Source organism: Balaenoptera ricei, chromosome 10 (genome assembly GCF_028023285.1).
Source record: "Balaenoptera ricei isolate mBalRic1 chromosome 10, mBalRic1.hap2, whole genome shotgun sequence".
NCBI classification, from domain to species: domain Eukaryota; kingdom Metazoa; phylum Chordata; class Mammalia; order Artiodactyla; family Balaenopteridae; genus Balaenoptera; species Balaenoptera ricei.
Genome location: NC_082648.1, coordinates 2,563,498 through 2,584,388, shown reverse-complemented (window position 1 = coordinate 2,584,388; position 20,891 = coordinate 2,563,498). Strand labels below are relative to the sequence as shown.

The following is a 20,891-nucleotide window of genomic DNA, read 5'->3' as shown; positions in this document are numbered from 1 at the left end:
AGCCCTGGTCCGGGAAGATCCCACATGCCGCAGAGCAACTAAGCCCGTGCGCCACAACTACTGAGCCTGTGCTCTAGAGCCTGCAAGCCACAACTACTGAGCCCATGTGCCACAGCTACTGAGTCTGCGCTCTACAGCCCGCCAGCCACAACTACTCGCGAGCCTGTGAGCTACAACTACTGAAGCCCATGCGCCTAGAGCCTGTGCTCCACAACAAGAAAAGCCATGACAATGAGAAGCTCGCGCACCGCAACGAAGAGTAGCCCCCGCTCGCCGCAACTAGAGAAAGCCCGCGTGCAGCAACAGACCCAACGCAGCCAGAAATAATAAATAAACAAATTTTAAAAAAATAAAATAGGTAACCAACAAGGACCTGTATAGCACAGGGAGCTATACTCAATATCTTGTGATAACCTATAAGGGAAAAGAATCTGAAAAAGAATATATACATATTGTTACATATATATGTATGTATAACTGAATCACTGTGCTGTACACCCTGAAACTAACACAACATTGTAAATCAACTATACTTTAATTAAAAAAAGTCAAACACAGAGTTACCATGTGATCCTTCACTTTGACTCCTTAGGTGTGCACCCAAGATAAATGAAAATACACATCCACAAAAATTGTACAAAGATGTTCAAAGCAGCATTATTCATAGTAGCTAAAAAGTGGAAACAACCCAAAGGTCCATCCACTGGTGAACAGGTAAACAAAATGTCATTCATCCCGACAATTGAATATCGTTCAGCCCTAGAAAGGAGTAAAGTCCTGACCCGTGCTGTATCGTGGGTAAGCCTGGAAAACATGATGCTCCGTGAAAGAAGCCACACACGAAAGGCCACATGTTTAATGATCCATATAAGTGAAACATCACAACAGGCAAATCCATAGAAAACAAAAGTAGTTTGTTCCCAAGGAGAGGGAGGAATGAGTAGTGACTGCTAATGGGTACAGGGTTTCTTTCAGGTGATGGTTTGCAAATCTGTGGATATATTAAAAGCCACTAAATCACATACTTTAAGAGGGTGAATTTTGGACTTCCCTGGCGGTCCAGTGGTTAGTATTCTACGCTTCCACTGCAGGAGGGCACAGGTTCAATCCCTGATTGGGGAACTAAGATTCCGCATGCTGCGTGGTGCAGCCAAAAAAAAAAAAGGGTGAATTTTATGTGGGTTGTTTTATCAATGTTTTTAAGTCTATAAAATGGCTTAGTTGTGTGCCTAGCATACAGTGGGCACTCAATTCAGTCAACTATTTCCTATATTTTGGCTTCAACTGACTTCCTATCAATTTCCCACCATTGTCATTCAGATTCCAAGATGTATTTAATACCATTCATTCCTTCATTCAGCATTTTATTTTTATGTGCTTTGTACATCCTAGAAATTGTGCTGGATCTTAAGTTTATAGAGAACACAAAAACAGTGTTTGTGCTCCAAAGGTTGGTGGGAAGATGAGCGCTGTGGGTGCAGAGGACAGAAAGCAGAAAAGGTGACTTAAATGAGGTAATGTTTGAGCTGAACTTAGAGGTGATTTTGGAGTCAGAGGACTGGGCATTTCAGGTGGAAAAAGAACATGTGCAAAGGCAGGGAGAACAGAAAGTTTGGGGAAGTAGGATACAGGAGACAGAGTCCTAGAACATGGGGCATAAGAAATGGTATGAGATTTCACTTAACAGAATAATGTAAATCTGTTACGTATTTCAAGACCTTTGCAATAATTGAAAACATTTGGTTTTGCTTAAAAATGGAAAAAAAAGACCCAATAACCAAAATCAGAAGCATCCTGGCAGTCTAGTGGTTAAGAATCTGCCCTTCCACTGCAGGGGGCATGGGTTCCATCCCTGATTGGGGAACTAAGATCCTTCATGCCGCATGGTAGGGCCAAAAAAAAGTTTTGTTTTTAAAGATAATAAATAAAAATAAATTTTAAAAGAAGCATAGTGATATCAATTCATGCATGAAGAAAGAATCTGAAATGCAAACTCACTTAAAAATTAGGGGTGAGAGTAAGCATGATGCAATAATAAATCTATGAAATGTTTATTTCTTGGGAAATCTTTGTACTGTGAATCAGGGTAAGGCACAATCACTTAATACCAGGGCTTATTGCAGTATCTGCAGGAACCAAGCAAAGGATGGTCTCTTTTTTTTTTTTAATATTTATTATTTATTTATTTGGTTGTGCCGGGTCTTAATTGCAGCCGCCAGCTCCTTAGTTGTAGCACGTGGGCTCCTTAGATTCGGCAGGCAGTCTCCTTAGTTGTGGCTCCAGGGCTCCTTAGTTGAGGCATGCAAACTCTTAGTTGCGGCATGCATGTGGGATCTAATTCCCTGACCAGGGATCGAACCCGGGCCCCCAGCACTGGGAGCGCGGAGTCTTATCCACTGCGCCACCAGGGAAGTCCCAAGGATGGTCTTTAGATCTTCAGAAAAGAGCCACTGGTGTCATCTGCTTTGCTTTTTAAAATTTCTCTTTACAGGAGTTGCTTAGGAATAAATCACTTTTTTTTTTTTTTTTTGACTTAAAGCAACGCGCATTTATTCTCTTACAGTTTTGAAAGACAGAAGTCCAAAATCAGTTTCACTGGGCTGAAATCAAGGCACTGGCAAGGCCGTGCTCCCTGGAAGCTCTAGGGGGAGAATCTGTTTCCTTACCTTTTTCAGCTTCTAGAGCTGTATTCCTTGGCTTGTGTCTCCTTCCTCCATCTACAGTGACTGTAACATAGTATCTTCAAATCTCTCCTTCTATCTGTGTCTGTCTCTCACCCTCTGCTGAGGTCGGCACCTTACCTTTCTTCTTCGATCTAAATCACTTTTTTATCCATGAAATTTATGTGATTTTTCACAACATAAAATCGCCTCTGGCTAGGTTATTTTTGGTCCAGTCTTATGATTCCTACTGCGTCTCCACCCACACCACACTAGGTTGGCTACCAAGATTCCCTGTAATGTTTGCAACATAGCAGACTATGCTGTCACCACTCACGGTACACGAGAACAGAAGAAAGGAGATGGCTACAGTCCTGATCCAGAAGAGAAATTCAGGGCCTGAGCTAGAGGGAGACATCAGGAATAGAGAGGAGGGGACAGATCTGAGGAACATTCAGGAGTAGAAAGGACATCATTTCTTTGTGATGGATGTGAGTGTTAGGAAAGAGTTAAGGGTAGTTCTCTAACTCCAGAGTTTCTGGCTCGGGGAACCATGTGTACAGTGACACCATTAACTGAGATTTAGCAGTGGGTTTCCAGTAAATTTGAGAATAGGGATATGGAGGTCTGAAGAGAAGTTAGGATTAAAGATAGAGATGGAGACTTATTAGCATAAAGAAGATAATTGAAATCGTGGATCCAAACTATGGATGTAGGTGAGGGGGAAACCTTAATGGTCAGAGAGATGGCTGGTAAGAAAGGAACGGTCTGAATAACGAGAAAACAGTGTTCTGGAAACCTAGGGGAACGAGAACTTCAAGAAGTGAGAGGCTGGCAGCACTGTCAAACGCTGCAGAAAAATAAGCTAAATTAGAATTGCGATATGGGATTTGGTGATAGTAGCAGGTGAATTTAAAGCAATTCCAGTGAAGTGGAGACGGAAGTGGGCCCCTATTAGGCTGAGGAGTGAGACAAGGAGGAAGATGGGAAGTAGCTTTAGAGATGATAAGACCAAGGAAAGCAGTTTTCCTTGGTTTCAGGTTGGGGAAGACGTGATCACATTTATAGACTGAAAGGAAAAAGCCAGAGGACGGTACTGAGGACAGAGGGATGAGGGGGTGTTTGCGAAGGAAGAAGCTGCAGGAGGGTGAGAGCCGGTGCTGATGGAGGCCAATCAGAGCAGAGAAGCAGGTAACTGTGGAAGGGTGGCTGCCTCGTTTTTCATATAGAAAATAAAATCAAAGCCATCCACCGAAAGTGAGATGAGGCATTGATGTGACTGGAGCTTGAGAAGAGTGGCAAGACAGGAAAGAGTGATGAGGGGCAGGTGGTAGAATTGTTAAGAGTAGGTCTTGGCGAAGGACACGGAGCTGAGTTGACTGCCAATGGAAAAACGCCTCCGACTGTAGCAAGCCAGTCAGCTTCACGCGCCCTCCCAGCTTCCCCAGTATAAGGGCACAGAGCCCCAGAATGATCGGAATAGGCAGACCAGGCAATTCCCTGGTGGTCCAGTGGTTAGGACTCTGCACTTTCACTGTGGAGGCCTGGATTCGATCCCTGGTCGGGGAACTAAGATCCTGCAAGCCATGTGGCATAGCCAAATATTTTAAAAAATAATAAGTAAAAAATAAAGTGTTTGGACCTGGTTACTCAAAAAAAAAAAAAAGGGACTTCCCTGGTGGCACAGTGGATAAGACTCTGTGCTCCCAATGCAGGGGGCCTGGGTTCGATCCCTGGTCAGGGAACTAGATCCCACATGCATGCCACAACTAAGAGTTTGCATGCCACAAATAAGGAGCCCTGGAGCCACAACTAAGGAGCCTGCCTGCCGCAGCTAAGACACGACACAACCAAATAAATAAATAAATATTTTTTAAAAAAAAGGAATTGGCAGAGCAGCAGAACAAAAGGTGGAGCTGGAGGGAGGCTTGGCTGCCAAGCGAAAGGAGAGGCTCAGCAAAGAAAGTGTTTGGAAAGGGTTTTTTTAAGTCTCGCTATGAAAACATTGCTTGATGGTTCTGAGCTGTGAAGTCTCCCACTCCTGCACTGGCTAATAGCCTGGTTTCAAGTTAGCCCTACAAAACGCTGGTGTGGATACAGCCTGGACTTCTGGAGAATTACTTACCTCCTAAGGTGACAACACAGTACACCCACGTCACTGTGTATAGAAGCCCATGTGCCACAACTACTGAGCCTGCGCTCTAGAGCCCGTGAGCCACAACTACTGAAGCCCGCGTGCCTTGAGCCCGTGCTCTGCAACAAGAGAAGTCAGCGCAATGAGAAGCCCCAGCACCGCAGCGAAGAGTAGCCCCCTCTCGCCGCAACTAGAGAAAGCCCGCGCGCAGCAACGAAGACCCAACGCGGCCAGAAATAAGTAAATAAAATAAATACATTTAAAAAAAAATCAACTGTGTTGTATTGACACAGGAACAGACCAGCCAATGGCAAGGAATATGAGGTTGAGAAATATACCCAATTTACATTGGAATTTGGGTTATAGAGACATTTCAAGTTGGCATGCTAAATATATTTTTTTAATTTTAGACAAATATTTATTATAAAATAATATGCTTGATACGTCAGCTTACCTCTACCTACCTACCTATCTATCCATTTTAGATAATTGTAGATTCGCACATGGTGGTAAGAAGGAACAGAGTGATCCCATGCACGGGATCCAGTCTCCCCCCATTCCACGTGGACGTGGTTAGTCTGCAGGTTTTGCATCTCAGTAACTCCAGATTGGATCACAATGTTGGGCCTTGTGCTGGTTTTGTGACATTTTCTTCTCCTTCTGGCACCCAATCGTCTCAGATCCACTAAGCACCTTATTGTCTAGCAACGTCCAGGCTAATTTTAAATGAGCACAATTTTGATATTGCTCTGTTGACAGTTCCAGAGTCTCTTAATTGGCCACCTCAGCTTGACATTTGAGCAGTGATCATTAAATATTAAATGACCTATATGGGAAAAGAATCTAAAAAAGAGTGGATATATGTATATGTATAACTGATTCACTGTGCTGTACAGCAGAAACTAACAGAACATTGTAAATCGACTATACTCCAATAAAAATTAATTAAAAAAATAAATATTAAATAGAGGGATCTAAAACCTGGATGAGCCTACTGTAGTAGTGCTGTCATGCAGATTGTCGTAAGATTTCCTTTGGCCCCAAGCTCGGTGATACATCAAGATTGAACTGGTCTGTCCAGGATTCTTTTACTTAGAGCAACTGCCCACCACAGCCCTGCTTTTCTTGTGTCACTCCCCAGGCTCAGCCAGCACCTGATAAGCTTCTGCAGAAAATAGCTCTGCTCTCTGTGTTCAGATAGCTCTGTTCTCTTTCTCACTTCATGTCAAACCAACGAACACCATCCCCCCAAAAAACAACCTTATAAAACTCTTCTTTCTCTATATGTTCTCTGCTTAAATCCGCTCTAATATCTTTGGGATTCTGAATGTCACCTCGGCTCAGTCTGACCCGACCCCTCTCAAATTCATCCCTCCCCATCTCCTTGTGGTCAAAGCTGGTCCCCAGCCTCACCTCCCAAGTGCTGGCATTTGAGATGTGCCGCCCTCTCCCCACCTGCCCTGCCCCCGCCCTCTGCCCCTTTGAGCCCTGTTCTCGTCGGACTCCCGTGTCTGCTGGGCGGGCCCCCTCCTCACCTCTGACCCCTCTTCCGTGCACCCCATCCGTGTTGGTTCCCAGGGTTCAGACGGGCTCTCTTCACAGCCCCTCCCCGCCGTGTGAGCTCATGCTTTTCCACAACTCCAACTACTAATGGTGAGGATGTGGGGTTTCTTCTGGAGGTCTCTGAAAGCAGGGGTAATTGCCCTTGAGAACAGTATGGAATTTAAGGGAAATCACACCTGGAAGAAAAATATTCCACCTAGAAAGCCAAGATCACACTGGGGTTGGAAAATGGATAGCAAAGGACAGCTGACCAAGATGAGAAAAATAATTCAGAGACGGATTGGTTGTCTCTGAGGTCACCTTCTAAATACTCTGAAGGAAAACAGAGTGTGCCATGTCCCCTAGAAAGACCTGGGATGACAGAATAAAAGATTTTCCACATACGTCTCTCAGTGACCTGCACTGACAGCCCTCTTTGGACGGTAAGAGGTAAGAGGCCTGGCTGAAGAGCAGAATCTTTGTCAAGGCAGAAGAATTCTTCAACAGCTCTGAAAGCTTAGGAAGAACTCAGCGGGTCGTGTTCTCCAAAAGACGGGTCCTTACGCCGAACACCCTTCCCAATGGCCCTCCGTCACCACCACCTACACGTGGTGAATGTGGGGAGAACATGAGGGGCCAGGAAAACAGAGCCCTAACTGCATCCCCTGACTCGTTGCACTGACTGTCTCGCTCCAAGTCCTGAGACGGGGCTGGCCTCCTTTCTCCGGAGCTTGGCCAGGGGAGAAGGCTCTATGTTAGGCGGTCCTCCTGAACGGACTGGAGATCAGTCTCCTGCCCTCAGCACTTTAGTACCGACCTGGAAGGAGACGGGAGCCTCGGCCCCTGCTGAGAGGGTTGGACCTTGCCCTTGTCCCCGCCCCAACCCTTCCCAGTCCCCACAAGCCTCAGTTAACGGGGTTTGCTGCCTGCAGAGGGCCCGGAGAGGAGAGCGATGTTGATCTTAACTTTCCCTCTCCAGGGCCAAGCTAAATTCCGGAGAACCACATACAGTGGGGATTTGTGTTTTCTTTTTTCCATCCCCAGTCCGGGTGGCGGCCCAGCTCAAAGAGTAGTCTGTTCTGGGGAAAAGACAGCGTCTGCCTCTCTCCCAAAGCAGCCCTGATCAAATCCCAAGCAGCAGGTCCTTAGATAACACAGCTGAGAAACCTGAAACCAACAGCTCAGCTCCCTCGGTGCCCAGCATCACTGTCTGGAACCCGAGTCGGGCCGCTGAGATGCTGCAGTGATTGAACGCTAAGTGGCGTGACCGGGGTTCTCGCACCGGGGTTCATAGCCTGGACCTATGAACTCAGACAAAGAAGGTTTTCAGAAAGTCTGTCTGGGGCTTGAGCACTTGAGTTGTTTCGTGGCACTCGGCACATGTCCCGGGCTTTGGGATCATCGTTCTTCCCCAGCAAAGCCATTAGGTAGGTTGACATTGCCCTGGCGATCCCTTGCCTGGGCTGCCTGCAGCGCCCCCGGCAGAGGAGTGGATTCAGTGGTATTTGAGGCAAGCGAAGGGACATCCCTGCTCCTGTTTCTGCTTTATTAGAGGAAGGCGTCCTTACATGAATGGGCTTTAAAAGAGGCGGAACCGCCTATGAGCAGGGAGTAAGAACATGTTCCGTGAGTACAAAGTGTTTATGGAATGACTTCTGGGCTGGATGCTTCAGAAGCAGTACAGACTATAGAATGTAGGACAGATGTGGTCATCAACAAGCCCTGTTGGGGACAGGAGAAGCTGTGAAGTCAGGAGTGGGAGACGTACATGAAAGAGTTTCTTTTTCCAGGATCAAAGAATAGAGGCAGGAAATCCAGCTCCGCTCAGAGGCCTGGAGACCTACAGCTTATTCAGCAAATGCCGAGAGAACACCCTCAGCGCTGCAGGAGGTGGTGCCAGAGAGCTAAGGCGTGAGAGAAAGCTGGCATCTGTGCAGCCCCCAAAGGGGAGTGTGTGGACACCTGTGTGTCTGTACTCGTGGGGACCCGGTCTGTGGGATGTGTCCTTGGGAGAAAAGAAGGAAACCCCAAGACTTCACTCAGAGGTACGGGCGCTGTGGACCGTGGGTCTGGCGCCACGGTTAAGTCACACAGCTTCGAGACATCATACGTTTACTCAGAACCACGGGTCGTCATCCTCAGCTTCAGTGCAAAGCTCCTCGCCGGTATCTGTAGTAGCAGGCTGGAAGATGCAGACAGGAGAGACCATCTTCCCAGAGAAGGTGAGAGAATATCTTTCCACTGTGTTTAGTGTCAGAGAGACAGGAGGCGGAGCTTCAGGGAGAGCTGATTTAGCTTCTGTTTCAGCACCAACGAATGAGCAACCAAGATTACTGTTCACCCTTTCTCCTTGTAGGTTTCCCAGCAACCAAGCAAACCTGAGTGGAGGGAAATAATTGGTATTACTCAGGTGAAAACTGCACAAGTCAAAGCTAGTTTTTCAACTTGGATAATTGTCTGTTGACTTGCTGGGGAATCCTCTTCCCTGGGGGCAGAATGCTGGAAGAGAGCTTGTACTGGTTTGGAGGCAATCACAGTGAAGGCTGGAAAGGGAAGCCAGACCCAGCCATAGATGCCAAAAAAGCTTCAAAGCGTATAGTTCTGGTCTGGGTCACGCCTCGAGTTTGAGGACTGCATTCAGGACTCATTTGCTTGGGAGGGAGATGAAGTTATACGCTCTCAGTATGTGAACTGCCTGGGATCTTTCCCAGCCAATGAGCTTTGTTCTGACCCTTCAGCACATCTCTGCCCTCTTCCTCTGGTTCCCTTGACTCTCTGTGATGTAGTCTTCCACAGATCCTTCTACAGGGATGGTAAATATTCATCTGTTTCCTAGTCCAGTATGCAAAATGATTTAGGACCACAGATGGTGGAGCTAAGTCTAGGGGCTTGGCCCGGGCTCATACAATTCTTTCTATCAGCCAGACAGAAGGGCTCAACTGCATTGGAAATCAGGAGAAGTAGCCAATAAGAAGCATTCAGTGAGGGTCTCCATCTTCTCCTGGGGTTGACCTCTGCAGTAGCAAACTCTGCAGAAAGATTTGTGAAAGATGGACTCGTGGAAGAAAGGGACAGGAAAAAAAGATGTCTTTAGTAAAGAGCCGCCCAGGCAGCATGGATGAGGGTGGGGAGGAGAGGACGAGAAGAATGATGATGTGGCCGAGCGGGTTACGGACGTGCTGGGAGCGAGCTCACAGTTTCCAGGGTGAATATATTTCTCCAGGGTAGCAACATGTGCAAAGGGAGAAACCAAAAAAGTACCAGGTCTGAACTTCGCAAGCCTGAGTTTGAGTCCCATGTGAGACAGGGTTACCTACATCGCCTTGAGTAAGTTATTTATCGTCTCTGAGCCCATTTCCTACGTGCAAAATGGAATCAGAGAAACCTACAGCTTTGGGTATGGATGAGTTACATGAGTTGACTGTGGCCCTTGGGGATCATTTCAGCACTGTTCATTTCTCTCTCAGGATTTCTCTCAAAGGATCTCAGGCCTCTGTGTCTCAGTCGAAGACACTGGCTTAGTGATGGCCCAGAGTTCCTCACTGATTTATCATTGGAATTTCCAACCAAGGTATCTCCATGAAATACATTTGAATAGCAGGGAAGCTCCCGTAGTAAAAGAGAAGAGGAGGGTGAGGGTCTGTGTTGGTAGAAAGCAATATGGAGGGTGGGGCGGGAGAGGGAGGACTCTCTGGGTGCAATGGGAAGAGCGCCAGAGGCTTAAGATCTGGTTTCAGTCCTGATTCCATCACCACTTACTGGTCATGTGAACTTGGTGCAGGTCACCTTCAAGAAACCGAAGCTTACTTGTGAAGTCTGTCTGTAAAATGGAGAATATCTCCCCTGTTAGTCTCCTGTGATGGTGAGAAATAAAACACACGTGCTGTAAGCTCAAAGGTGCTGCATTACTATCATTATTATTCTTTTGGCCACGCCGCATGACTTGTGGGATCTTAGCTCCTCGACCAGGGATCGAACCCAGGCCCTCGGCAGTGAGAGCGCAGAGTCCTAACCACTGGACTACCAGGGAATTCCGCAAAGGTGCTGCATTATAACGTAGACATCCGGTTTTAGGAAAGGGGAAGGGTAGCGCTGGGGTTACGGGATTTAGTATATTCTGACATCCCTATAGTCTAGAGTAAGAATTGCTCTGGATACAAGAGTTCTGCTAACATACCTACAGGTCACTGGACACCCCTCCCTTTTACAAATCAGAATTTTCTGCTCCCTGTGCTAGCCTCGCCCCATTTTAGAAAGCTTAGGTTGACTTAGAAAGTCTCTTAGAAAGCCTCTGTAATTTGGGAGAAGAACCTTTGTGGTTTGGCTGGACTCTGACATCCTTGCCAAGCCAAAGACAGAGTCTGTCCCATCAATACTACAGGTGACATGCTGGAACTTATTTTCTCCTTTCAGGTACAGTTTGTGTGATATGGCCCTGGGCCATTCAGGGCAGGTGCCAGGGCTGAAGTGGGAGAGTGAAAGGATGGAGAAAATCATCAGAAGAACCAGTGAGCATCCAGTTAAATTGACACGACGATGAGCAGACCTCGGTGGCAATATTATGCCACCAAAAATTGTCACCACAAATACCTCTGGATCTGAGGGAGGATGACAGCAAGCTCAACTGACTGAGAAAGGAATTTGGGTCTCAAAGTCCAGATCCTTCCCTGCTGTGATGTCACTGGGAGTCGAAAAGGGATTCGGAGCAAGTGGTCTGAAATCAGGGTCTGATGTGAGGCAACCACAGGAGGAAAGAGAACAGAAGAGGGAGGGAGAGTCCCAGGAGTCTCCTGGCCTCCTCACCCTTCCCCACCCCTGTGCCCTCTCACCATAAGCAGGAAAGTAACCATCTGTTCAAGGTATAAGAACAGAGGAGGAGTGAGAAAAGGAGGGCACAGAACTGAGAGGTGCAGACTGATCTCTTTCCTTTTCTGAATTTCTTTGGAATTCACTATTTGGACCAGAAACTCTACCTTTAAAGTGTCACTTTTCTTTTTTAGTGGAATATCTTTTTCCTCGACTAGATGGCATGCTCCACGTTTTATATCTCTCCCAGTTCCTACATAATAAACACTTCAAGGGTCTGGTCGACCGAAGTGCTTGCATACTTCTCCCCAGAGGGACAGTCTTTAAGGAGAGAATCATGGGGCTGCCACCAATTTTCATACAAAGTCCTGAAAGTGATTCAGCCTAACGTCCAGGGTGGTTGCCCCCAATGAGAGAGAGAGACTCCACGTGCAGGGGCCCTGGTCACCTCCCACCTGCCTTGGCCAAGCTTGTACCTTCTGGCCGCTCCTGTCTTGGTCTTTTGGAGAGAAAGAAGGGGTGGGAAGTGCACACAGCTGTGGTTTGGACCTTCACAGAGTCATTTCCCTGGGGCTATTAGTAGAGAATTGTCCTTCAGATTCACCTTTTGCTGAAGAACTACACTGAGAATTCTGGGGGACGTTCCATCCTGGGGCTACCTCCCTCCTCAAAGGGTACCAAGTGACAAACAGACGCTGTGCTGCGTCCTAAGGATGTACAGTTCTCCCCCCTTTTTTTTTAAAATTAATTTTTATTGGATTAGAGTTGCTTTATAATGTTGTGTTAGTTTCTACTGTACAACAAAGTGAATCACCTATTCGTACACGTATATCCCCTCTTTTTTTGGATTTCCTTCCCATTTAGGTCACCACAGAGCATTGAGTAGAGCTTCCTGTGCTATACAGTCAGTTCTCATTAGTTATCTATTTTATACATAGTATCAATAGTGTATATAGGTCAATCCCAATCTCCCAATTCATCCCCCACCCCCCCCGCCCGACGTCCCCCTTGGTATCCATATGTTTGTTTGTTTGTTCTCTACGTCTGTCTCTATTTCTGCTTTGCAAATAAGATCATCTATGCCATTTCTCTACATTCCACATATATGCATTAATATACGATATTTGTTTTTCAGTTTTCACTTTTGAAGCCTTACAGGGAAGTTGGGAGACTATACTCAAACTCAAAGTGAGTGTGCACCTACCAGTGGGTGGGTACACATCAGGCTGCCAGTTGTGCTAAAGCTCCAAGGAGGATGGGGTTGCTCAGCACTGGGCGGGTCCAAGAAAGCTTCATGGACCTGAAATGGACCTTAGAGGAGGGGTCAGACCTGACCAACTGGACCAACTGGAAAGGAAAATGTGTTGGAGGTGGTGAATAAACTCATTTTAGCTGGAGCAGCTTTCACATGGCCATGTAAAGTTGGAAAAGGTTTCGGAAGACCTTGAATGCCAGATTTACAGTTTGCACCTTAATCAGTAAGCACATTTTTGAGCAGGTGTATGGATGCGTAGAGGATTTTACAAAGACGATCTGGTGGTAGTGGAGAAGATGGGGGGGTGGCAGGTGGGGAGCCTGGAGTTGGGGGGCTAATTAGAAAAGTTCCAAGAGTCCAGTAGGACCTATGGGATGGTTGGACATCCAGCTACAGTGGTAGCAGAGGGAAGGGGAAACCGCTCAGTTATGTGAACGGTTGTGTTTCAACAGTATTTGCATGTTGTTCATTTGGCTTTAAAATGTCCGGGAATGCTTTTGACCCCCTGCTTTCTCCATAGTCTCCTGAGCATTGTCTCCAGGAGAAAAAGCAAAAAAGAAAACTGCAGTGTTCCCCCATGAATGACCTTAGGCAGTCCACTGTGCTCCTCTGGACCTTAACTCTCTCATTTAAATCAGATAATAATGTTTTACCTGCCTGAAGGCAGAGAACTGGAATTCAGAATACCTTGATGAACTTTTTTAACTCTAGGAGTGAGTTTGTGTTTTTGTTGTTGTCATTTTGTTGGTTTCTTTTCTGATTTGTAATTTTTCCTCAGAACCCTCCAACATCCATTCTCCCCCCAGGCTCTGTCATCCTCGTCTGGGAGCAACTACTTGGGTTCACCCTGGGGGCCGTATAACTTTCCCAGGGTTTCTTGGAGATGTGGTTGGGAGAGGAGACCGCGGCTGAATTGAGGCGCCACGGCTCCCCAGCTCCGATGTCTACTCTAAGGCAGGAGTAGGGTCGCTGCGGGCCACGAAACGCCCCAAGCCGCAGCCTCCCCAACACTACCCCCGCCCCGCGCCCCGCGTCTACAAAGCTTCGACCTCACTCGTGCTCGGGGAGCAGAGTGCAGATCATACCTGCCCCACGCACCCCCGGCTGGCGGAGGCGCCGGGGAGTGACCAGCGAGGCCCGAGCGGCCGTCGCCTTCCGGGCCCCGCTCGGGAGCGGGGCCCACCTGTGCCGCGGGGGCGGGGCCGGGCCGGGGGCGGGGCAGGTGGGCGGCGGGCGGAGGCGCGGGCGGCGCGGGAGGGGGCGGGGCGGGGCGCGGCGCGGCGCGGGGCGGGGCGGCGCACCTGGGTAGCCTCCTCGTGGGCAGCCCGAGAGCGGGCGGCGAGTGAGGAGCGGCGGCCGGCAGCGAGCCCGCGTCCGGGTGTGGGCAGGAGCCGGCGGGGCCTCAGGAGGAGCATGAGCCGGCGCCCCGCGGCGGGGCGGCCGGGGCGGGCGGCCGGGGCGCGGCGCTGAGAGACGCTGGGGCCGGGCCGGGGGCGCAGCGCCATGGGGGGCCCCCGGGCCGCGCGGCTGCTGCTGCTCCTGCGCCCGGTCAAGCTGCTGCGGAGGCGCTTCCGGCTGCTGCTGCTGCTCGCCGTGGTGTCCGTGGGGCTCTGGACTCTTTATCTGGAACTGACGGCGTCGGCCCAGGTCGGCGGGAACCCCCTGAACCGGAGTGAGTAGCGCCGGGGCCGCGGCAGGCGCGCAGCAGGGAGGGGGCAGGGCCGGCGGCTCCCGCGTCGGGGGGACCCGCCCCCCATCTCAGACCCGGTCTCCACCTCGCTGGGTCTCCAGGTGCCGGGCGCCCCGCGAGAGGGAAGCCGGGGGAGCCTCGGGGCCACCCCTGGCCGCGCTGGGCTCGCAGACCCGGTGCCAGAGAAACGCGTCCACGCGGGCTGAGGTCCGTGTCTGGGGCGCCCTCGGCCGCCTCCACCAGGCCGCTCGCTCCGGTCTGCGCGGCCCAAACTTTGCTACCCGCCTTCTCCGTGGCTCGCTCCGTTTGCTCCCCTGCGGCGTTTTCGGGGTGGGGGTGGGGGTCCTTTATTTTAACGATACCGCCGTGAGCCACTCGCCTCCCCCTCTTCCCACAGGCCACTCCCCTCCCAGCCCCTTCCTCTTCCTTCAAGTCTCCCACCTCCCTCGAGCGGTCCCCTCTCCTGGTCCTGGCCACCCCCGCCCCCCACCGGGTTGTCTGCAGCCCCCCTCGGGAACCCTGCGGAATGAGCTGAACCCCCCGACCCTGCTCAGGGCAGCTCAGTGGACCGGGCAGTGGGTAGATTCCTGCTTCTCTTTTTCCACGGAGCCAGAGCCACTTAAGTTTTCTGTGCCTCAGTTTCTTCCTAGGAAAACGGAGGGGATCCTCTCTCTTTTTACTTCAACAGGCATGCCTGTCCGAGGTGATTTTCAGTTTACTACTGACGGAGTGAAGTAAAACCTCCCAAGTGTCAGGCACTGTGTAAAAGGTCGCTGCAATAGTTGGAAAAAAGAGAAACTCCCAGAACTACTAGGTGCCCTTCCCAAGCCTGAAGGGTGGAGGCTTATAATTCCAGACAACGTATGGAATTATAAACATTCCCCCTTTCAGGAAACCTAAGGGACGACTGATGAAACTCTGGTGAGAAGATGCTCTAAGTTCTTGTGTCAGCTGTTCTGCCCAGGGCTGGGTGTGGTGCTTTGCCTCCTCTTGTGGCCAAAGACAGGGAATTACTAGGGTCAGTAGTTGAGCTGGTTCAGGACAGAGATGGGTATTTATGGCAGAACCTCTCACTCTGTGGCTGCTGAAATATTTCTGGCTCTGTGTTAGGAGACTGGGCTTCCATTCCTGGTTCTGACGCTAACTAGTTGGGAAATCCAGGCGCAGATGGCAGCTTCTCAGGTAGAAGGAGGGAGTTGGTCCCTTTCAATGTGGACACTACGATTGTGTGATCTCCCTGCCTGAGCATTTCCGGGGTCAGGGAGCCCAGCACACCACGAGGAAGGGTCTTCCCAAGTCAGGTCCACAGGTCTCAAGTAGGAGAGTTCTTCCTTCTGAAGACCAATCTGCCTTCCCTCAGCTCCCCAAGCCTTGCTCGCTCCTCTGAAAGACAGAGTGTATCTACTCTTCCATACCATGGCCACTCAGAGGGTCCCACGTGGATGAGCCCAGGTGGAGTGTGGGTGGATGGGAGGCCCTGGGAGGGATCTCCCTTCTCTCCTCCTTGGCCACCATCTTGTTAACCTGGTAGCCAGTGGAGTCCTCTGCACAGATTAAAACCAGAGAGGAGGGACTTCCCTGGCGGTCCAGTGGTTAGGACTCCACGTTTCCACTGCAGGGGGCACGGGTTCCATTCGTGGTCAGGGAACTAAGATCCCGCATGCTGCGGCATGGCCAAAAAAAAAAAACAAACCCAGAGAGCAAAGCAGTTGCTTTGTGACCCTGAAATGAATGGCCTCCCATCCGCCTCCCTCACCCTCCAACACAAACTTTTCCTTTACCCCAAGGGAGCCTCCTCCTCGGAGACCGGAAGCAGTTTGCCATGATCATCATCTCACACCTGGCTCCCAACCTCTGTCTCCTGTTGGCTGTCTCATCCTTAGCCATCAATTCCTGGGTCAGTTTCTTTTCCCTTCTAGATGAATCTTCACTTTCTGACTGGGTTTCCTTATTCTTTGTTTCCTTTTCCAAACTGACCCTTCTCCAGAAGAATGTTCTCAGCTTCCTAGTCCAGAATTGACTTTCCGTTTCCCTAACTGTTGTTTTTAACGGGGGGTCCAAGCCTGGGCACTGATGGATCCCTCGTATCCTCTTCTCAGCTTCCTAGAACCCTGAAGCCCACCTGCTGTCAGGGTGGCTTGTCATGCCGGGCTGTCCCATCGTATTCTACTCTTTCCTTGATTTCCTTTTGGAATGAGATTTAGACAGTGGCTGTGCTTTCTGGCTCCTGGTCCCCCATCCTTTGTTTTTAAGAAGCTCAGACATCATGCATCAAAGTCCTGTCTTGTCTTATAGGTCTTAGTCCCAGCCATTCCTCTGGAGGGAGAGTGGGGAAGGAGGGATTAGAAAGCAGAGCGGTAAGAAGAGGGTTGCTAGCCTTCCCTCCCAAACACCCTGGCATACAGCAGCAACCAGAGCCCCAGCTTGGCTCTGCTTCCCAGCAAGCCACCCTGCCTCTCTCTAGCAGCCCCTGCCAGCTCACTCCACCACCAGCCTTCCTGTCATCTGTAAGGCCAGCCTCCGTTACCAAGAACCTTTCATTTGCCTGTCCCTGTGTGACTGCCGCCCTGATCTGGTGCTGGGAGAAGTGTATGGAGAGCTGGTAGTTACAAACTCCAGGGTGGTCAAGTAATGACAGGGAGCGTGCTTCCTGCTTCTTATGGAATAACCCCGTAGTTTGAGATGGGTGATATGCAATTTGGGCTCCATCTGTAGAAAAAGATACAACCACGTTTGGAGTAACTTCAGGGAGAAGCCACCGAAACTGTTCACGGATAGAAGAATGGGTCCCTTGGACAAAAGAATGAGAGCTGTTTACTCACTCACGCACTTATTTATTTATTTATTATTATTTTCTATAAATTTATTCATTTATTTATTTTTGGCTGCGTTGGGTCTTTGTTGCTGCGTGCGGGCTTTCTCTAGTTGCGGCGCGCGGGCTTCTCATTGCGGTGGCTTCTCTTGCTGCGGAGCACGGGCTCTAGGCGCGCGGGCTTCATACTCACTCATTTAAACAAATATTTGTTTAGCACATAGCTCGAGCAGGGCATTGTGCTTGGTCACTTAGATGTGGTGATGATTCTGTCACGGTTTCTGCCTCTCACAGCTTTCCCTCTAGGAGGGGAGTTCAGGTGCGTATATGAGAATAATCGTAATAGGAGACAACCGTTAAGTTTTACAGAGGTAGAACCTGCACGTTGCTGTGACACTTCTGGAAGTGGGACACGGCTCTTTCAACTAATATTTCATGGAAGTGGTGACATTTCAGGAGATCTTGAGGAGTTGGTAAGACTTTAGCGGACGCAGAAAGAGAAAGCTATTCCAGGCAGAGAGAGCAGCAGAAGCCAAGACCAATAGTCAAGGAAAAGTTAGTGTTTGGAAATGTTGAGCATCTGGGTTTGGTGAAACAGAGGGTGTGAAGGAGGATAGGGGATGGTGCCATAGTATGAAAGACTTTGAATAACAACCTTAAAGTGTGGCATTTATTCAGTAGATAAGAGAAAGCAGTCGAAAGTTTTAGAATAAGGTAGTGTTGTAGAATGGGTAGGGAAATAGTAAAACTGTTTAACCATACTGTACTTTGGTATGGATGGTGGTGCTGGGATGGGGTGGAAGGTTCCTTGCTGTGGCTGGCATTAGTCTTTAGCTGCTGGGTCATGGAGTTTTCCTGAGGACAGGTCAGGGCTCTAGTGGGACATTCAGAGGGCCTGGGGCAGTCACTATATACCAACACGTTCATAAGTGTTCCAGTATTTTGAGAACTGGCACAGGTGTACCGGTATATACTGGCTGAAAGCAACCCCGGGCACAGACTATTATTGGAAGTTAAAGACCCCGTCCTGGCAGCTTTTAACGAGCTATACCCATTTGTTCAGACTGGGTTAGCTACGTCCTGCCTGAGGGCAGAGGTCTGGACTAAAATGGTTTCTAGGTTCTTTGCTCTATAATTGACCTACTGCTGAGACCAACTTGGTGCTGGAACCAAGCGATCACAGCTGGGCACAGAGCCAGGGCCGAGTGGTGGTGCACACCAGCCTCTTTCCACATCTCACAAGGCTGGGTCTGCAATGTTCCCATTTAAGTGTCCAGTGTACCTGCTAAACGCCAAGGTGTTTCCAAGTCTGAAACCTATAACACATCTGTCCGGCTGGCCCCTGCGATTCCTGAGTGACTCTGAGTGGGCTGAGGTGGCACAGCCACAGATGTCAGGCGGGCCCTGCGGCTCCCGGGGTCACCACAGACATTCCGATTTGGAAGGGAGACAAACCCTCCAGTGACAGAGGTAACTCAGGGCAGAACAGTAATCTGAGACGCAGGCCAGGAGAGAGGGAAAAACAGATGAGACAGATGTGTGGGCAGAGCGGGAAGGCTGTGGCTTAGAGCTGAGCCTCAGAGCAGAGGCAAGTGTGGAGGGAAGCACAGCTGCTTCGTGGGCCCCTTGGGCCCGGGACCCTGTCGCGTGTCGCCCTGGCTGGGCTGCCCCTCTTTCCCATGGAGCCTCTGGCTCCTTTTCCTCTGTCCTACTTACCTCTCTTTATGCTGCCATTCTGGCCACCCGGCTGCTGCATGGAACTTCAAGTCAGTATTCAATTCAGGGCAAATACTAGGCACTCAAATACCTTCTGGTTATGGATGGTAAGCTCTGAATTTCCAAGCACCTGATATTTTCCACTGGCAGATAACTTTGCTTATCAGTGATGGATCCAAGAATAGAACCTAGGAATTCTTGTTCCTCATACCATAATACATCTAAACAGCAATAGCCTTTAAACACAAATGCAAAGGATAAGAATTAAGCCATCAATGCTTTTCCTATTAAAAGTGTGTTTCCTTTGGACCAGCGCCGTCTGCACCAGGACCACAGGGTGTGAGGACAGGGGCCCTCGCCCAGCCTTGGCCTCTCCTTTCCTGGTCTCTCTAGTCCTTTCTGACGTGGCCGCAGAATCCCAGCAGCACAGCCGGCCCTGCTATCCTGCTGTCATCCAGGGACCCTCGTGTGGGCTGAGGCCCCGATCTCCTGCTCGGTAGTGATTGGGCTGCCGGCCGCCCCTGTCCTGGGAGGTGTCCAGATGCCCCGCACGGTTCTGACTGCTTTGCAGCACGAGGCCTTTGAAGCAGCCACTTCTGTGCTGGCTTTAGGAGTGGCTGGTGGCGCACTGCAGTAGTTTTCCAGGCCCCGGAGCCTGGCCTGGGCTTTATGGAGCAGAGCAGAGCAGCCGCCAGAGCAGAGTTTGCTTTGGAAGGGGGCCTGGAGGCTGTTCTTGGAGTTGGCCGCTGACTGTCTGCTTCTCTACCGGGTTCCACCGCTCTCAGATCCTACCCTTTTAATTTCCACGAGCACCTTCCTTCTATCCGAGGATGATGAGGTCTCAGCGAGGCCAAGCATACGTTCTGAGCTTTCAGACAACCCTCCTTTGACCTTGTGATCCACAATTAATAGATTTCTATGTTACCTGATATAAAAAGTACTACTGGAAGGGGTGAGAGTAGTTTGGATGGGGTATGTATAAAGGGTACTGGGCTGAATATGTTATACATTTGAGCAAAGCATGACGGATAGATTAAATTTTTACAGACTCTTAGGTTCCAACAAGCACTGCTTTCAGTGTTAGAAGTATCCATGAGATGAGCAAAAATGAATATTATTTTTAATCTCTGTGATATTTTAGTATGTAATTTACTTCTTATGCTAAACTTTAAAATTTTTATACCATTGACCAACTCTTTTAGAAAATAAGCATACAAATTATCCATGTGGTCCCTGTTTTTTTTGTTTTGTTTTGTTTTACTTTTTATGGAAGTACCTTTTTTTGTTTGTTGGGTTTTCTTGTTTGGTTTGGTTTTTTTTTTTGGCCGCCCCACGTGGCTTGTGGGATCTTACTTCCCTGACTAGGGATCGAACCTGGGCCCCTGGCATTGAAAGCCCAGAATCCTAACCACTGGACCACCAGGAAATTCCCATGGGAGTATGTTATATGTACAGAAAAGTGCACATGTAAGGGTACAGCTTGATGAATCCCCACAAACTGAGCATACCCTTGTAACGAACACCCCAATGAAGAAACAGAATGGTACCAGCGATTTCTGTCACTACCATAAACATAGATTAATACAGTCTATTTTTATACTTTATGGAAATGGAATCACACAGTATGTGATTTATTTTAAAATAATATTTATTTATGATTATAAAACAACACATGTTCATTATGCCAGATAATGGCTGTGTATCTGGACCACATTAACCCCTATAAAATTACCTTTTTGTGCGTTAGGCACCTAGTACAACTGATCCAATAACTTAAGGAGGGGCAAGACCCAGGACCTAAGTGCTATGAGATATAGCCCTGTGAAATTCTCCAAGGATGGGATTGAGAGTCATTGCTTATCCTGTGTTTGAGAACCTTCCAGAAATGTTTCTTCTGGTCTTTATTTTTTTTTCCAGTTTTAGAGATATAATTGACATATTAAAGTGTACAACATAATGATGTGATATATGTATACATTGCAAAATGATCACCACAATAAGTTTAGTTAACATCCATCATCACACATAATTACAATTTTTTTTCTTGTGATGAGAACATTTCTTCTGATCTTGATATTAGAACTAGCTCTGCTCTCTTGAGCAATCTGTTTGTTTTCATTTTTATTGGCCATGTAAATTATATAACCACTCAGGTTTCTCCATTTGTGTTGGTTACTAGAAAGCTTTAGAATTCATTTTTTGGTTCATTTGGAAAAAAGTGTAAAAGATTTTATGATTGCCACTTTGGTACCAATTTTATTCCTCTATCTTTTTCT

General features: G+C 48.7%; 1 protein-coding gene across 3 annotated transcripts in view; it reads left to right on the top strand.

Moving 5' to 3' along the window:
* The first annotated feature begins 13,713 nt into the window (after positions 1 to 13,713).
* B4GALNT3 (beta-1,4-N-acetyl-galactosaminyltransferase 3) overlaps positions 13,714 to 20,891 on the top strand; it is a 94,134-nt gene continuing 86,956 nt past the window's right edge. For all 3 annotated transcript variants that reach the window (XR_009505267.1, XM_059935073.1, XM_059935072.1), the window contains exon 1: positions 13,714 to 14,069. Coding sequence is in view for 2 of the 3 variants with exons in the window: in XM_059935073.1 (XP_059791056.1) it covers positions 13,901 to 14,069 (169 nt within the window). In the remaining variant the exon portion in view is untranslated. The remainder of the gene's footprint in view (positions 14,070 to 20,891) is intronic.